General features: G+C 42.8%; 1 protein-coding gene across 6 annotated transcripts in view; it reads left to right on the forward strand.

The window, feature by feature from the left end:
* The window catches only part of MACROD2 (mono-ADP ribosylhydrolase 2), a 2173823-nt gene that overhangs the window by 1982619 nt on the left and 172664 nt on the right, over nucleotides 1-18540 (forward strand). For all 6 annotated transcript variants that reach the window (XM_051846213.2, XM_051846214.2, XM_008256366.4 and 3 more), the window contains one exon: nucleotides 6915-6959. In XM_051846213.2, the coding sequence (XP_051702173.1) occupies nucleotides 6915-6959 (45 nt within the window). The remainder of the gene's footprint in view (nucleotides 1-6914; nucleotides 6960-18540) is intronic.

Here is an 18540-nt window from a genome sequence, read left to right on the forward strand (position 1 = left end):
TATAGGTGGACAACTTCTGTGGGGTTTGAAATAGATTAATTATGGGTCTTCTATATAAAAAAGACAAGTCTTGTCTTTCCAAAACCCATGATCTATTTCATTTTTCAAAGAAGTCTGCTCTATACTATTTATTGAGAAATTACTTGCTTTTCAAAAGATAGGTAGAGTGATTAACACAAAAATCACTTATATTAACTCTGTCTCCCATAAAAGTGGGTGAAATAGATATTATTGATTTGACCTCACAGTGGGTTAGACAGTTTCTTGTGACAGGACTTTGGATTTATATTTATTTTATTCAGTACTTTTACATATATACGAGCTATAGCCAGCTGCTACCAAAAACTGACTACTATGAGAAACTAATTGGTTTTCACATACATTTTTATCAAAATAAGAACTTTAGTCATATTTGTATATTTTATGCAGAACTCAGCACGGTAATCGGACAGAGAGACATGCCCTGCATAAAATCAGCATCAGTTATGAAATTAACATCAAAGAGGCCCCTTAAGATGAAATGAAGCTTTTAGCCTCTGTATGATCTATGCCTGGGAAGGGAAGGGGATTTTCTGGAATTGGCATTTCTGAACACACAGAACAATACCATCTGATGGATGGCTCTCTATTTTGAAATGGTATTTGTATCACTGTGGCTAGAAACCTTTTATTTCATTTTTGTCCTCTAACAAAGAAGCATGATGCTTGAAGAACTGCTTAAAAGGGCAGCAGCTCTGTGCCCACATTCCATCAGTCTCCTAACTGCTTCCAAGCTTTGGATGACAGAACTCTCTCTATCTCCATTGGGTACCATCTTTTTAAAATATTATCTTTTTGTTTCCTGGTTTTGCTGGAACAAATTCTTTCTAGAAATTTGCTGTGTAAATATGATTTAAGCAAGCATATTATATGAAATAATGTTGAACTAAAAGAGATTTCACTAATATGTAACAGCACATTAGATGCTCTGCAGATAAGAATCCATGCCCTTGATTTTAATACACATACTGCTAAAATATTAAGGCAGGGGCAGGTTTTTGGCACCATGGTTTAGATGCTCTTTGGAATACTTGTCTCCTATGTCAGAGTGTCTGGGTTCAAGTACCAACTTTGCTTCAGCTTCTAGTATGCTGCTGATGCATACCCTGGGAAGCAGCAGGTCATGGCTCAAGTACTTAGGTCCCTGTCACCTACATGGAGGAATCAGACTGAATTCTGAGCTCATGGCTTTGGTCTGACATTTGGGAATAAACCAGTGGATGGAAGATCTCTCTCTGTTGGCTTTTGTATCTGTCTGACTGCCTTTCAAATATAAATAAGAGGGGCCGGTGCTGTTGCACAGTGGGTTAACACCCTGGCCTGAAGCGCCAGCGTTCTATATGGGTGCCAGTTCATGTCCTGGCTGCTCCACTTCCCTTCCAGCTCTCTGCTATGGCTTGGGAAAGCAGTAAAAGATGGCCCAAGTCCTTAGGCCCCTGCACACACATGGGAGACCTGGAAGAAGCTCCTTTCTCTGTAACTCTTTCAAATAAATAAAATAAATCTTTTAAAAATATAAATAAAAAAGGAAATAATTTTGAAAGAATAATAAAATATTAAACCAAAATATTAAGAAATGTTATAATTTCTAAGAAAATTTCTATCATAAAAATTTTTCTTTTTTTTAAAGATTGACTTATTTATTTGAAAGTCAGAGTTACACAGAGTGTGAAGGAGAGGCAGAGAGAGAGAGAGGTCTTCCAACTGCTGGTTCACTGCCCAATTGGCCACAATGGCCAGAGCTGCGCCAATCCAAAGCCAGGAGCCAGGAGCCTCCTCCAGGCCTCCCACGTAGTTTGAATTCCCCCAGAAGCAAAGTTTAAAACAAAGATTCGAGCAGAAGTGATTTATTTTGGAGGTGATCCCAGGAAACACCATAGGGAAGTAGAAAAGTGAGAGAGGGAGGGGAAGGAAGGCAAACAGGTTTAGTTAGGTCAGCTACCACTGGACATCTGTTCCTGAATCCCAAGAGGGAGGGTCAGGGAGGCTCGGGAAGCTGTGTCAAACCTGCTTGTGAGCTTCACAGGAGCTGGGGTACTTAAAGGAAAATCTTGTCAGTCATTTGTGAAATGCTGATCTATGGATGGTATTAATCCTCAGCTACTTCTTGAGGGAGATCCAGCAAAGAGAGAAAGAAAGACTTGAAACAAAAAGACCCGGGAGCTAGAGACTGGAAGTCAAGCTGGCATGCACCACAGTGTCAGGGAACAAGGGGTTCTGGGCAGGGCATCCACACCTGTAGGACAGCCGCTGCAACCGATCTTATCCCCATAGCCAATTTCAATTCACCCTTTAGGGTTCTGCCTAATTCTTGCCTCTTCTGGAAAGCTTCCGTAGACCTTCTCGCTAACTTAGCTGCCTCCTGACTGTTTCCCACTAGAACCTTTACTGACTTCCATCAGAGAATCTGTTGGCTTCTGCTCTGTTATTTTACCTGCTTTATGAGCTCCTAGACGATGGGGATTTTTAACTTGTATTTTTAAAGCCTGACAAGGTTTGTGTATGTGGTAGAGCTCAATAAGTAACAAAAGTGCTACTTTAATAATACGGCCAATATTGTGTCACAGTGAGTTAAGTTTCTACCTGTCACACCAGCATTCCATTGAGCACCAGTTCAAGTCCCAACTGCTCTATTTCCAATCCAGCTCCTTGCTAATTGCCCTGAGAAAGCAGCAGATGGCCCAAATGCCTGAGTTCATACCGTGCGTGTGGGAAACCCAGATGGAGTTCCAGGCTCCTAGCTTCACCCTGGCCCTAGCAATCTGGGGGATGAACCAGCAGATGGAAGATCTCTCTCTGTCTCTCTGCCTTTATGTAGCTCTGCCTTTTAAATAAATAAATAGTTTTAAAAAATAGTACTAATAATGACATCATTATAGCAATAATAAGTATAGAATGTTCATTATGTATATGTACTTTGCATATTTCCAACCATAGAAAGTTGAGAATTCTATTATTCCTATTTTCAAATGAAGAAACCAAGGTATAGGTCTCACATTATTTGCCCAGGATTACATAGTTATGTATGGTTGGACCTGAAAGTAAATTTCACAGCCTAAGTCCAGATACTTAGCCACTGTGTAGATAAATTAGTCAAGGAATGGAATGAATGAATGATGATACCAACTTTTACCCTTCTACATGTAGGAGTGATTCTAAGGATGATGCTATGTCATTTTTTCCAAGAAGTCTTCCCAGCAGTCTAACTAGAAGCATAAATCCTCTTTCTGACACCTTTATAAGGCCCCTGACTGCTCTATATCACATTTTGGAATTCACAAACATGTAGTAGTTTACTTATGACTAGTAAAATTGCAGGTAATTGCTTAGTTGCCTGGTTCATCTTAGTGTTTCCTCCAGCTCCAAACCCAAAGCCTTGTATACAGTAGGCTGTCAATGAGGGTTTGCTGGATGGAAGAAAATGAAGATGCGGGTGAAAAACAAAAAAGAATTTTGACTCTTCCTTTATTTTTCCCCAGAAACCATGAAGAGCTTTTCATTCCCCTCTGAGATCCCAGAGAGTCTGTTGTCATAGAGATTGTAGATCATTGTGAAGAATAAAATTCTGTCTAAATGTTGTAAGTTCAGGGAATAATCAGTGATGAGAGATAATAATTTGCTAAGAAATTGTATTTATAAGACAAATATTCTTCCTTCTGAAATTTCATTCATAGAAAGGGTGAAAGATATACATAATATAGACAATCACTAAATTTCTAACACATATGAATGATTAGAAAAGTTTATTTCTTGAAAGTTAACAATAGTCATTAAGAATTTCTAAAGCCTCAGATGAAAGGAATTCTTCCATTTCCACTAATATATATCTGATCTTCATCAAAAATCAACACTTAGCAGAGTGCCAGATTGAATAAATTTAAGAGATGACTAAGTTATAAAGCAGTATCTGGGAGGCAGTTGCAAATCTTCACTGAGGTCTCATTACATGCAAAGCATCGTATAGATACATAATGTCATAATATGTGTGAAATACATAGGAAACCATAGAAATGTAATCCAGCAGAAATTTCTTTATTGATTCTGCTATATAAAATGAATGGTGTCATTCGGTGTCAAAGAATGCAGAGGACCCTGAGACATGGTCTTTGTAGTCACAGAATTTAGGATCAGGAGATGTCCATAGAGAAAACATATATATGAATGAGTAATTAGACCAAGGGAGTTTTTAGTAATAATAGCTCATATTTAGTATTTAGTGACGTCTCAATAGTTATCCTAGTTCTTTACATGGCATTAGCTGATCTAATCTTTGTGACGACTCTAGGTAGTAAGGTTATTAGTATCCCACTTCATAGTTGATGAACCTGAAGGTTAGGGGGATTAGACCATTTTTCCAAAACCACATGCCTAATGAATGGGTGAGTGAAGCAGCCGATAGACAGATAGACAAATTTTAAGCCCAAAACATCCTTAAATTTCCTACTCAGAAGACAGTAAAGATGGGATATGGTAAAGAGAATGTTGTTCATCCAAACTTGGGTCAAGCAGATGCTATGGTGTCTGAATGTAGCCTTGAAGGATGAGAATGAATAGAGCTGGGGAGGACAGTTGTAACTGGACTAAGACATGGATCAGGCTGAAGGGGGCTTTGAGAAAACAGAAGAAAGAGTCAGTGTGTTGTCATCCCCAGCATCAGTATAATAGAGGTGGTGAAACAAAAATACGGATGGGACCAGATATTATTGACCTTAAGTCTTCCCTGGGAAGAGTCTAGGCTCTTCTCATGACCAGAGGGCAGTCACTGAACAGTAGCAGATCAGATGAAAGCTGGATTTTAAGATTGTTCTGACAGTCACATGTAAAAGGAATGGTACTGGGAGAAGAGGAGTAGTTAGGAAATTGTTACCAAACTAGCTAAGGCAAAGGATTGTTGAAAGTCTGAATTTGTACTCGACGGCAGTAATAAGAGTAGAGAGGGGGAAATGTGGAAACAAGGTAAGATTTGGCATTGACTTACACTGTATTCTATCCAGGCAGTTGTAACAATCATAGAACAACTGCAGACCAAGTGGCTTATAAATAACGGAAATTCATATGTCACAGTTTTGGAGGATCGAAGTCCAAGATCAAGGTGCTGAGAGCTGTGGTGTCTGATGAGGGCTCTCTTCCTCATAGACATCTGTTCTTCCCCTTGTGTCATCCCATGATGGAGGTGCAAAGGTTCTTTTTGGGGCCCTTTTGTTAGGACACTAATCCTGTAATGTCACCACCCTTATGATCTAATTGACCCCACAGGTCTCCCCATCTCCCAATCACCTTAGGGATTCGGATTTACTATTTTTTTTTTACTATTTTTTTTTTGACAGGCAGAGTGGACAGTGAGAGAGAGAGACAGAGAGAAAGGTCTTCCTTTGCCGTTGGTTCACCCTCCAATGGCCACCGCGGCTGGCGCGCTGCTGCCGGCGCACCGCGCTGATCCGATGGCAGGAGCCAGGTACTTCTCCTGGTCTCCCATGGGGTGCAGGGCCCAAGCGCACTTGGGCCATCCTCCACTGCCTTCCCGGGCCACAGCAGAGAGCTGGCCTGGAAGAGGGGCAACCGGGACAGAATCCGGCACCCCAACCGGGACTAGAACCCGGTGTGCCGGCACCGCAAGGTGGAGGATTAGCCTAGTGAGCCGCGGCAGGGATTCGGATTTCAACATCTGAACTTGAGGCGGGGGGGACACATTCAGATCACAGTGTTGGATGGAAGAGACATTCAAGGGGAGAGATGATAATGTGTCAAAGTTCAAACAAGCAAGTGTGTCGTCTACAAAGCAGAGGAAATCACATACCCCTCTCTAATCAGAAAGGATTATATTGGGAGATGAAGGGCGTTAAATGGGAAGGGTGCCATTGGTGGGAGTCCCTGAACGTACACAGTTAATGGTTTGGATTTACATGTGCATTGAGGCAGCAATTCTCATGGTGCAATGCAGGGGATTTTATGTGTGTTGTTGGCCTACAACCAAATTATGAGGTCCACAGTTTTCTAATACTTGTGGTAAGCATGCATACCTTAACAACTGTAGAATAGAAAATGTGTCATTTGAAATCAGTGATTTTTAATTTTGAGTAATTGAAATGGCCAAAGTTATCAAATATAACTCTAATAAATAAAGCAAAGAATCATCATATAGTTCATAATATAATAATTGTTAAAAAGGAAAAGTAAAACCTAATTGTTAAGCTGCACTCTAATGGGTACATTTTCCACTCAGCATCATAGTAAAGCATTCTCTTTTCTACTGAGCTTTTCCTTTTTTTCTTTAGTTTTTGGCTTTTATGTGGCTCTATCTTGTTTTTCCTTCCATGTCGCAGGATACCACAGACTGGAGAAATTATAAACAGTAGGAGTTTATTTGGTCCATGGTTCTGGAGGCTGCTAAATCCAAAAGTGCAGTGTCAGCATTTTGTAAGGGCCTTCCTGTGCACCGTAACACGGCAAAAGGTCAAGCAACACATGTGGAGCTGACAGAGGAAGACTGAGTCAAATTCAGCTTTCTCTCCCTCTCCCTCTCCCTCTCCCTCTCCCTCTCCCTCTCCCTCTCCCTCTCCCTCTCCCTCTCCCTCTCCCTCTCCCTCTCCCTCTCCCTCTCCCTCTCCCTCTCCCTCTCCCTCTCTTTCATGAGAAACCCACTCCTGTAATACTTAACGCATGTCTGAGTTAATGGCACTGATCCACTCATGGGGATCATTCTTGATCTAAGCACCTATCAGACGTCCCATCTCTTAACACTGTCACAGTGACTATTAAGTTCCAGCTGTGTTTTGTAAGGGACATTCAAGCCATAGCATTAAATGGGAGGATTCTGGTGTTTTGGTATTTCCAGCTTGCACATGACCTTTTCTTTGTCTTCTATTTTTTAATAGATGACAATAATGAAGAAGAAGATGTTGACATGAAAGAAGATTCAGGTATTATATTCTTTATTTTATTACTTGGGGGAAAAAAGTGTAATCTTATCTGTGTTGACTTCCCATGTTTTTTCAAAATAAGGTAAATGAAATGGAAATATATGCTAAATGTCATAAAATAAGGAGGTATTGTCTTAACTCCTAAGGCTAACACTTGCTATATTATTAGTAAATGTATTAAATATCACTTTGAGTTTCCTGAGAGCTGACGTAAAAATGGAACATGATGTTGCAGTTAATAGAGCTGTGTGGAAATCACTCCCAAAAGTTTTAAGCTTAGAAGAATCACTTATTTTGCTCATGTATTCTGTGAGTGAGGCAGAGCATGGTAGAGAAAATGTAATCATTCTCTTTCTCACTATCTGGGGCCCAGCAGAAGGATTCAACAGCTAGAGAGCTGGGATGACTTGAAAACTCATTTGTTTTCCTGTCTTGACTGATACTGGCTGGCTGTCGACACCTTAGCTGGGATGATTTTCTGAAATACCCGGACACAGCCTTTTTCTTTGGCCTGGGCTTCCTCACAGCATGGTGTCCAGCTTCCAAATGAGTTTCTTTTACAAAAGTGAGTGAGCTCAGAAGGAGCTCTACCCTTCTTAAGGACCAGGCTTAGCAGTCCCATGGCATCACTTCCGCCAAACTCTGTTCTTTGAAACAGCCACAAACTCACCCAAGTCCTGGGGATATGAGAATGAACTAAGTCTCTTGGTGGGGGGTGGTTGTGTAGATTATGTAAGACCTAAATGATCACTGTGGCCATCTTTGGGAAATACACTTGCCATGTATATGCCTCCCACTGTCAGAAATTAAGGTGCATAGCAATTCCTCAAGAAAAGGACCAGTGTTAGTGAATAAACCAGTTACAAATAAACCATTCAGCTTCAAGAAATGATTTTTTAAAAGTAATTTTATTAGATACTCTCCATTCTTTTCTTTTTCTTTTACTGTTTTTGAAATTGGTGTGTATTTTTCATTCACATCTCAGTTCAGATTAATCGCATTTTAACTACTCATTGGCAATATTGACTAGTGGCTACTGTCATGGATAGCTCAATTCTACACCATTCCCCAGAGGTGCCCAGTAGAATTGAGACCTTGTTGCCCACAGTGGAGCTTGTTCTTTAACACACCCAGTATTGGCTTCTATCCTTTTCCTGTCCTACTTGTCTATTACTCATTTGGTTCTTCCTGGGATAATGTCTCAAATTAAATACTTACACTCAAATCCTTTTCTTGGTGTCTACTGCTGAGAGACTCCAACCTGATTGTCTGATGGCTTTCGGTAAAACAAAGTCCCAAGGTAAAACTTCAATTAAAATGTCAGTTCCTAAACTCACATACAATGTCTTACTGTGAAAAAGGACCGTATGTTGAAAAAAAGACTTTAAATGGTCACGCTTTCTTGGATTAATACCTATGAATTTAATGCTTGCTGTTCTCGTCTGTTCTCATTCATCGATCTCTCATGAAGTGTCCTTGGAATATCCTTCAGCTGTCGGGGATTCTGCCCTTTTATCCATCCAGTGTAAAGATCTTATCTTGCCATGGGTCATTTGTCTAAGTGCTGTAAGTGCACATTTCTAGGCAAAGGGAGTTGACTTCTTAATGTGATCCTGCTAAGTATCCAACTTACTGAGTGATTTTAAGGAAATGATTATTAATGCTAATGCAGAGTCTACAAGGTTGGAATCAGCATTTGAGGTTTCTGGGCATTAATTGGATCATCATTCTGATTCTAGTCTCACTAGGTTTCCTGAGAGTGTCATCTCCCACAGCTGGATGCAGATGTTCAAATCACACTCAAGGGGCCAAGGTTTCTTGGCCACTCGGGCAGAATGAGCGTGGGAAGCTACTCTTGTTTGCTAACATTTGAGTGCTGAAATCATGTGGGTTTGTGTGCTGGATAGATCCATGGTGTGCAGCTGGCCTTGACAGACATTGCTGTGTGACTGGCTTCATTCAGATCTCATAGACTAGAGCATATTGGTCGCCAAGATGAGTCTGAGTCAGCCTTCCCAGACCATTGCCTGCTGCCCTCCCCCTCCCCACATCACCTCCTCTCACACCAACAAAAGAGCTGGAGCAACTTTTAAGAATGCAATTGAAACTTGCAAAGGCCTGCTTAAGTGACTCACCTGCCAAAACATGCTGTTGAGTAATAATGAATAATGAATAATTGCTTGAATACCTAAATCCAGTGAGGTGCTGGTAAATTGACTTTCTGGATAGGGATAGCTTCAATGTGAAGAGTTTGCAGATTTTCATGGTGTAAGCACACCTGCCACAGTCTTTATCAAGATATCAAGTAAGAGGTCAATGAATGTGAGAGTTTGATGTTACAATTAGTTGGGATGAGCTGGTCACCCCCACACACCTCTGCTGAGCCAGGCATTAATTGGGCATGTACTTTTTGCCATCCACTTGACATGTTTGAACTCTTTTAATAAACAGAAGTCTATGAAGCAGAGACTGTTACTATTGAGGTTTAGGAGGGATTAGTTCCTTGCTTACATAACAGAGCCAGAATTTGAATCCAGGTTTGCCATGACCTCAAAGTTAATGTTCTCAACTTTCCTGTCTTATCATGAGAGTCTTGTAGTAGGTAGAGGTAGGAATGTCTCTGATGATATCAGACAAGGTCATCCCCAAGGTGAGGATCTGCCTTAAGGAGAAAAATGAAGAAACAGATTGATGCACATGTCTATAATTCCTTTTAATCATCTTTAATCCTCGGCATGATAAATTTTCCCCTGTGTCTTTTCATTTTCATGATTATGCACTGTTGAAAGTGGACCTAAATCTGAGTCAGCAAACAAAAATCAGCAACTGTTCATGGCAATCCAACCACATCAAAGCTAGATACATAGTTGAGTTCCTCAGGGTTGGGGGTGGGGAGTAAGGTCATGCTAATGGCCAAACTCCAGGTTTCCACCTTCTGCCAGAAACAGGGGCAACCTAGAAAGTAGGATATATTCTCAAGGTTGAGCAGCAGTGTGCTATTGCGGAGGAGCAGAGACAATGCCCCCTTTAGCTCCCCAAAACCACTGAGCCACAAGCAGAAACTTGGGCCCAGAAGCCATGTATTTCAGAGACTTTCATCTGAATGCCCCAAAGTCTCTACCAACCATCATGACATAATACAATACTTACATCACTGTTCATAATATATATCCATGCCTACTCAAGGAGTGCTCTACAAGTTTTTTTTAAACATGAAATTTTAATACTTTGTAGATGCTTAAGTGTCTCAAAATGTGGGCAAATATGTACCTTTTAAATCCTACCCATTCTTCAAGAATTGCTGTTCAAGTGGAAAAATCAAGACTTAGAGATTTGGGGCTAGTGCTATGGCACAGCAGGTTAAGCTGCCATCTGCAGTGCTGTCATCCCATTTGGACACCAGTTCGACTCCCAGATGTTTCACTTCCAATCCAGTTCCCTGCTAATGTGCCTGTGAAAGCAAAAGAAGGTGGCCCAAGTCCTTGGACCCCTGCACCCACTTCTGGGGAGACCCAGAGGAAGTTTCTGACTCCTGGGTTCAGCCTCACCCAGCCCCAGACATTTGGAGATGAAAGCTCTCTCTCTCTCTTTCTCTGTAACTCTGCCTTTAAAACAGACAAATAAATCTTAAAAAAATAGAATTAAAAATTTAATTTGCAAAAACCCTCTCTGAAGAAATGCTAGTTTGGACTTGAATTTCCAACATTGAAAACCAACCTTCCTTTCCTTCCCTTTCCCTTTCCCTTTCCCTTTCCCTTTCCCTTTCCTTTCCTTTCCATTTATGTATTTTATTTGGAAGGCAGAGTTACAGGGAGAGAGAGGGACAGACAAATATAGAGAGAGGAAAGTCTTCCAGCCACTGGTTTACTTCCCAAATGGCTGCAACAGCCAGGTCTGTGCCAGGCTGAATCTGGGAGCCAAGAGCTTCTTCCTGTTCTCCCACATGGGTATAGGGTCCCATCCTCTGCTACATTTCCAAGCACGTTAGCAGGGAGCTGAACCAGAAATGGAGCAGTTAGGACATGAACTGGCACTCATATGGGATGACGGTGCTGCAGGTGGCAGCTTAACCTGCTACACCACAACACTGGCCTCGGAAACTCTCATCTTTGCCCCAGTTGTGGACAGCACTTATCATGGGCATGAAAAGGTTGGAGTCTCCTCCCAGTGAGCCTGCAAATGCCGCTTTGCCCATTTGATGAGTCCCTGGGAGCCCTGTGTTTGCAAGCAGTGAGCTGTTCCAAGCATCTCATTTCTGTTTTTACTGAACCCATTCCAAGGGTCAACATCCATCTCATACCTGGTGACAGAAGTTTGGGGGGAGAGTTGATAATCTAGTCATTGGCAAAATTTTTCATGCTGGCCATGGTATTAACCTTAGATGTGACTGAATCGCAACCACAGAAAACTTGGCATCATGCTCAAAACCTTTGTGGTCTATAATGCCAATGTTTTTAATAGCACATCTATCAAATGTAGGCTTTTTTAAGGATCTGTTCCTGTTTAAATAAATAGGAAAAGAAAAATGAGTCGCCATAGCTCTGTTGTATAATTTTAGAAAATTGGCATGTGGCAACAGCTGCTAAGAGAGAAAATTAGGTGCGGGTTCCTTTATATCTTGGCCTTAAAGGAAGGTCTAGAAGAAGCAGAAATAAAATAGAATTAAAATGAAATTCTTGCAGCAGCTCTAGGCACCAGGAGACAAGACAGATTAGGAAAGAAAAGTGCCCCTTTTTCATGGAACTTACATTTTTATGGGATGGGATGGATATATGGGAACATACAATAAGGAAATAAGTTATAGAGTAGATAATTTTAGATACAAGTGACATTTGAGAGAGATTTTCCTTATGGGGGACCATTTAGATTAGGTGGTAACAGAAGGACTTTCTTGGGAGTTGGATTTGATCTGTGATTCAAAGGATGAGAAACAGGAAGACATATGAATATATGTGTTCTGGAGCAGTGGGAGGAAACCACAGCAGCTGCAGAGGTCCTGAGGAAGGAACCAGCTTAGCAATGTGAGGGACACAATCAAACTAGAGCCAAAGAACAGGTGGAAGATGACATTAAAGCCATCCATGTGGGCTAAATGACATACTGTGCTAAGCCATGGAATTGGGTTTGGAACTTATTCTAAGAAATAGTTTTTAAACAGATGAGCAACACAATCTGGTTGATGCTTTAAAATATGACACTCATTTGTATGTGCAGGTTAGGTTATGGGAGTAGAGAGTAGAGGCAGGGAGATTAGAAGGTGAGAAGTTATAACTTGAAAGATCATTGCAAAAACCCAGGCAAGAGATGTTGCTGGCATAGACTAGTGTGATGATTATAAAGAAGGAGCATAGTGGATATTTGTGGGGTGTTTTATAGCAGGGTTGATAGAACATGTGATTGCTGGGATTGGAAAAGTAAATGAAGAGAAATATTAAGGCTGGCATCTCAATTTAGGGTTTAATTTATTGGGTAAGTGATCTGCAATACCTTGAAAGGAGGAATACTTTGGAGAGAAAAGACCTGTCAGTAGCAGGTGTCTTGTTCTGGCTGGATTTGAGTTTGATATTCCTAATGAGATCATTTCAAAAATTTGAAATACCTGATATGAGTCGAGTGAAGGGAAACAATTATGGTGAGGGGAATGGCACAGATAAATTTCAACACTGAAGGGACAATGGGGAAGAGGCAGCTGTGGCCGGCGCCATGGCTCACTAGGCTGATCCTCCACCTTGCAGCGCCGGCACTCCGGGTTCTAGTCCCGGTCGGGGCGCCGGATTCTGTCCCAGTTGCCCCTCTTCCAGGCCAGCTCTCTGCTGTGGCCCGGGAGTGCAGTGGAGGACGGCCCAAGTGCTTGGGCTCTGCACCCCATGGGAGACCAGGAGAAGTACCTGGCTCCTGCCATCGGATCAGTGTGGTGTGCTGGCCGCGGCGGCCATTGGAGGGTGAACCAACGGCAAAGGAAGGCCTTTCTCTCTGTCTCTTTTTCTCACTGTCCACTCTGCCTGTCAAAAAAAAAAAAAAAAAAAAAAAAAGGCAGTTGCAGGACCCAAGAGGTGAAGGGGGCATTTTGAGGAGGCCCACTGGTAAGGGCTGTAAGCTTAGATTGAGGGACTCAACTCTCCCGTGGAGACTACCCACCAGAAGCCTAAGCAGCAGCCTCACTATTGGCCGACTCTACTAGGAAGTCAGAGAATCAAGGAATTCTTTGATGGGGTCCACGGGGTCCATCCTCCTGGAGTGTGTTGGGGGGTGGTTAAAAAATAATGGAAGAGGCCGGCGCCGCGGCTCACTAGGCTAATCCTCCGCCTAGCGGCGCCGGCACACCCGGTTCTAGTCCCGGTTGGGGCGCCAGATTCTGTCCCGGTTGCCCCTCTTCCAGGCCAGCCCTCTGCTGTGGCCAGGGAGTGCAGTGGAGGATGGCCCAGGTGCTTGGGCCCTGCACCCCATGGGAGACCAGGAAAAGCACCTGGCTCCTGGCTCCTGCCATCGGATCAGCGCGGTGCGCCGGCCGCAGCGCGCCGGCCGCGGCGGCCATTGGAGGGTGAACCAACGGCAAAGGAAGACCTTTCTCTCTGTCTCTCTCTCTCACTGTCCACTCTGCCTGTCAAAAAAAAAAAAAAAATAATGGAAGAGTGATCTACATTTAATGATCTGTGATTGTTTTAAAATTCACTGCGTATGAGTGAAATGGCTATCTTTTCATCTGCTTATTATTTGTAGCCCTTGCATGCATTCCCACTGAACACTGAACTAGGGTCTTTCTTTACTTGTTGGACTCCTCATTTACTGGAGCATTAAGTCTTTGACTGTAATGTAAATTAAAAATCTATTATCTCAAAACATTTAAAAAGGAAGGAAGGGAGAAAAATCAAAGGAAAAAAAGAAGGAAAAGAAAAAAGAGGAAGAGAGGGAGGGAGTGAGACAGTGGGGGAGAAAGGGAATATCATCATATACTTAGAATTGTATCTATGAACTACATTGAAATTTGTTCTCTTTGTATTAATATCATGTTAATATGAAAAGAATTTTAAAAAGAAAAAAATGAAGAGTGGGAATGGAGGGACAAATGGAAGAATTAGTTCTAAATTCAAAGCAAGACGCCATGCAAGCAAATGAAGATAGCTCAGTGGAAACACCTGGACTGGATGTATAAATGAATGCCTACCAAAGTATCTGATCAGAATGGGGTGAATTTAGACACACATTCCACACACTGTCTTCACAATTTAACTTACCATTCCCCTTGGATCGGCTAGGAAGGACACTGAGAAAAAATGAGATGCACAAGGATTTACTTGGAAACATATGGAAGTTCTTTAGAATCTGGGTTATTACAGAAGTCTATTAAATAGAACTAGAGGGGCCTGTGCTATGGTGCAGCAGGTTAAAACCCTGGCCTTCAGTGCTGGCATCCCATATGGGTGCAGGTTCTAGTCCCGGCTACTCCTCTTCCAATCCAGCTCTCTGCTATGGCCTGGGAAAGCAGTAGAAGATGGCCCAAGTCCTTGGGCCCCTGCACCCATGTAGGAGACCCGGAAGAAGCTCCTGGCTTCAGATCGGCGCAGCTCCGGCCATTGCAGTCATCTGGGGAGTGAACCAGCAGATGGAAGACTTCTCTCTCGGCCTCTGCCTCTCTGTAACTCTGTCTTTCAAATAAATAAAATAAATCTTTAAAAAATATAGAAGCAGGATAATCTCAAGCTCCCCTTCACCCTTCAAAGATGAGATGACACTGCATTTCATCTAGTGATATTTTGAGGACTGAAATGAAAGTACATTATGGCAACTGTCAATTAATCCATGAAGTTTTCAATCAAACAGTTGGAAAAAATGATTCTTGATTACCTTATGAAGAATTTTAAAATTAAAAAAAAAAACTTGTTTAAGATTTAACATTTGTTCCAATCATTGATGATGTCTACAGAAAATGTTTTAGCTTAAACCTTAAGTGTAAGCCTACGTAGGCTGTTGAATCAGATCCTTGCCAAAATTTAGCTCAGCTATGATGACAGATGAATCTGCAATTAAGATTCAATGTGTGTGTGGGTTTACCAAGAAGAAAACATCTTTAAACTTCAACATGATTTTGAACCCTACTGGTAAATATTTAAATAAGAATGTACTAAATCCTGTCCTTTCAAAAGAGTGAGAGCCAAAAGCCCTCTCTCCACCCCTAAGAAGAGCGTGAAAACAAAACAAAACAAAAAAAAGCCAGAATGTTTGAAAGATTCTAGTGAGGGTAGGACCTATCCCTTCTTCCTTTAGAAAACTGTGCTATGAGAAAATAGCTTCTATTTAATTTTTAAATTATATGTATACCATCATGTTCTTATATGCTAAAGGGTTAAAACACCACAGAGCAATTCTTTTATCCTTTCCTAAAATGTTTACTGTCCCCAGCATGTTAGGGCAGAAAATCAGATTCAAGTTTTGTTTGCCAGGGTAGAGATTTTAAAAATCCATTTTCTTGCAGGCCAGCGCAGTGGCTCACTTAGTTAATCCTCCGCCTGTGGCACCAGCATCCCATATGGGCATCGGGTTCTGGTCCCAGTTGCTCCTCTTCCAGTCCAGCTCTCTGCTGTGGCCTGGGAGGGCAGTGGAGGATTGCCCAAGTGCTTGGGCCCCTGCACCTGCATGGGAGACCGGGAGGAAGCACCTGGCTCCTGGCTTCAGATCTGCGTAGCTCCTGCCATAGCGACCATTTGGGGAATGAACCAATGGAAGGAGGACCTTCCTCTTACTGTCTATAACTCTGTCAAATAAAAAAAATCAATTTTCTCAATCTGATGTATTTTCCATGTCTGCAAAGTGAAACATCGTGGATGGTGCTTACAATTATGGGTTCTGAAGCCATGTAAGGTGGAAGTCAAGATCTATGCATGTTGGCCAACACCGTAGCTGTTAACTTTTTTGGTATAACCTACTTTTCTCATGAACACATTTTTTAATGATTCTAGAACCAAACCTCTTCAAGGGATGCTGTCTTTACTGTCATCTTCCATTTTCTAGAAACCAATGTATCTTTGCATTGAATGGGCCAGCCTGACTGAGCTCAGTTTTCTGAAGAGAGGTTTCTCTGTTCTGTAACACCAGTGCAATGTACAAGTCATTCGAATTTTCTTTTGAAATGTACACAGGGCATTTTTGTGAAGGTGAAACTCAAAACTAAGACTGTGCATAAGTTCCTAAAAGGGAGAACGTATGTATGCTATCTACTTTCTTGCCTGAGCCCTACTTCCTCCACCATGAAATGAAGAGTATCAATGATATGAGTTGTGTCATTTTGGACCTTGAGGATAGGAGATGCAGTGTTGGCATCCCATATGGGCACCGGTTCGAGACCTGGCTGTTCCACTTCTTATCCAGCTTTCTGCTATGGCCTAGGATAGCAGTGGAAGTTGGCCCAAGAAAGATAAATGGAGAGAGAGGTCTTCCATCCACTGGTTCACTCCCCAAGATGGCCGCAATGGCTTGAGCTGCACTGATCTGAAGCCAGGAGCTTCTTCCGGGTCTCCCATGAGGGTGCAGGGGCCCAAGGACTTAGGCTATCTTCCACTGTTTTCCCAGGCCAAAGCAGAGAGCTGGATAGGAAGTGGGGCAGCCAGGTCTCGAACCGGCACCCATACGGGATGCCAACACTGCAGGCGGCAGCTTTACCCGCTACACCACAACGCTGGCCCCTCAGCTTCACTTCTAAATGTGAGAGACTTAACTTCTGCCTCCTCATGAGCAAGTGCGGCTAGCCTTGGTTACCTGGACAGTCTGTGCTGGTGAGCTTCTGATTTGGAGAGCAGACCTGGGCATACCTTCTCTGTAGGCAGGTGGATCTGAGAGAGACTTGCTATGTGCCTGTTCCTCCTCCTGGGCTCACTGTCAGTGAGGAGAGGTACAAAGGGCACAGAAGCAAATGTTCCCTCCCCCATGGGCAATAAGAAAGGAATGAACATTTCCTACTAGCAGTAAAGAATGGAAATTGCGTATGTAAAGGTCTGGCATTCTGTTAGCAATGGCTGTTATTATCTTTACCATCATAAGGAGGTCTGTAATAAGACTGCACATTACCCTAATTCACTGAAATGCTCTTAAAAATATGAACTCATTCGGAGAACACTTAGAATCATGGAGAAGGCCAGCAGCTCTGTCTGGCTCAAGGTATTGATCTCCGTTAGTGTCTCTAATGGGCAAAGTAGCCAGGGCTTCTGTCTCACTGTCATTTAGGTCATTTCCTGGGCAATCTCTTAAGGCCATGATCAGGAAATGAGTTAGGAGTGAAACAATGCTTGCCTTTCCCCTAGAAAGATTCTACCTCACTGAATGGTTCCATCAAAGGCATGACTTCCATCACCGGTTGTTTTCCAGAACTTAGTGTGTGGTACTTTTTGGGACTTATGCAGTGGGTAATAAACTGTAGCAATGACATCACCTTTAATTAAGAAGTGTGTCCTTGCAAGCTTCTCCTTCCAACGTGTAAAACCTTCATTTACTTCCTAGATTAAGTTGCTTTGTTTAGGAACATCACTCTCTCATCTCTCTTTTTTTTTTTTAAACTTATTTATTTGAAAGGCAAAGTCATGGAGAGGTAGAAACATAGGTCCTCCATCTGCTGGTTCATTCTGCAAATGGTGGAGATGGCCAATCTGAAGCCAGGAGCCAGGAGCTTCTTCCAGGTCTCTTACGTGGGTACAGGGGCCCAAGGACTTGAACCATCCTGTGCAGCTTTCCCAGGCACATAACTGGAAGCTGGATCAGAAGTGGGGCAACTGGGACTTGAATGGGCACCCACATGGGGTGCTGGCGCTGCAAGCTGGGGCTTTAGCCTGCTGTGCCACAGCACAGTTCCCATCCCTTCATCTTTTTTTTTTTTTTTGACAACAGAGTGGACAATGAGAGAGAGAGACAGAGAGAAAGGTCTTCCTTTGCCGTTGGTTCACCCTCCAGTGGCCGCCGCAGCTGGCGTGCTGTGGCCGGCGCACCGCACTGATCTGATGGCAGGAGCCAGGTGCTTATCCTGGTCTCCCATGGGGTGCAGAGCCCAAGCACTTGGGCCATCCTCCACTGCACTCCCTGGCCACAGCAGAGAGCTGGCCTGGAAGAGGGGCAACTGGGACAGAATCCAGTGCCCCGACCGGGACTAGAACCCGGTGTGCCGGCGCCGCAAGGTAGAGAATTAGCCTATTGAGCCGCGGCGCTGGCCCCATCCCTTCATCTTAATAGGACTCAACAGCACAGCTTCACTGCCTCCAAACAGGGCAACTGAGCATCAGCTCTGAGTCCTGACATCTAAGAGGAAAATGTGTAACTGTGGGTCTGATACCAGGGACATTCTGTCTGTGGCGTCCCAATGAAACGTACACATCAGTCATTCTCCAGAAACAGGGAAATTGCTCATGTGCTCCTAAGATAGCTTCAAAGACAAGTAAGTAAAAATCGCTGGGGAAAATGAGAAAGGAAGCCCCATCTGACAGGCAGTGGCAGATAGTTCCACCTTGCCATGCTTGCTGTTTATCAGTGTTTCTATTTTGACAAAATGAGCTCGTGTACCAGAATTCCTGCCTTATGCTGTGGCCTAGGTTTCACTGGC

Source organism: Oryctolagus cuniculus, chromosome 11 (assembly GCF_964237555.1).
Source record: "Oryctolagus cuniculus chromosome 11, mOryCun1.1, whole genome shotgun sequence".
Taxonomy (NCBI): Eukaryota; Metazoa; Chordata; class Mammalia; order Lagomorpha; family Leporidae; genus Oryctolagus; species Oryctolagus cuniculus.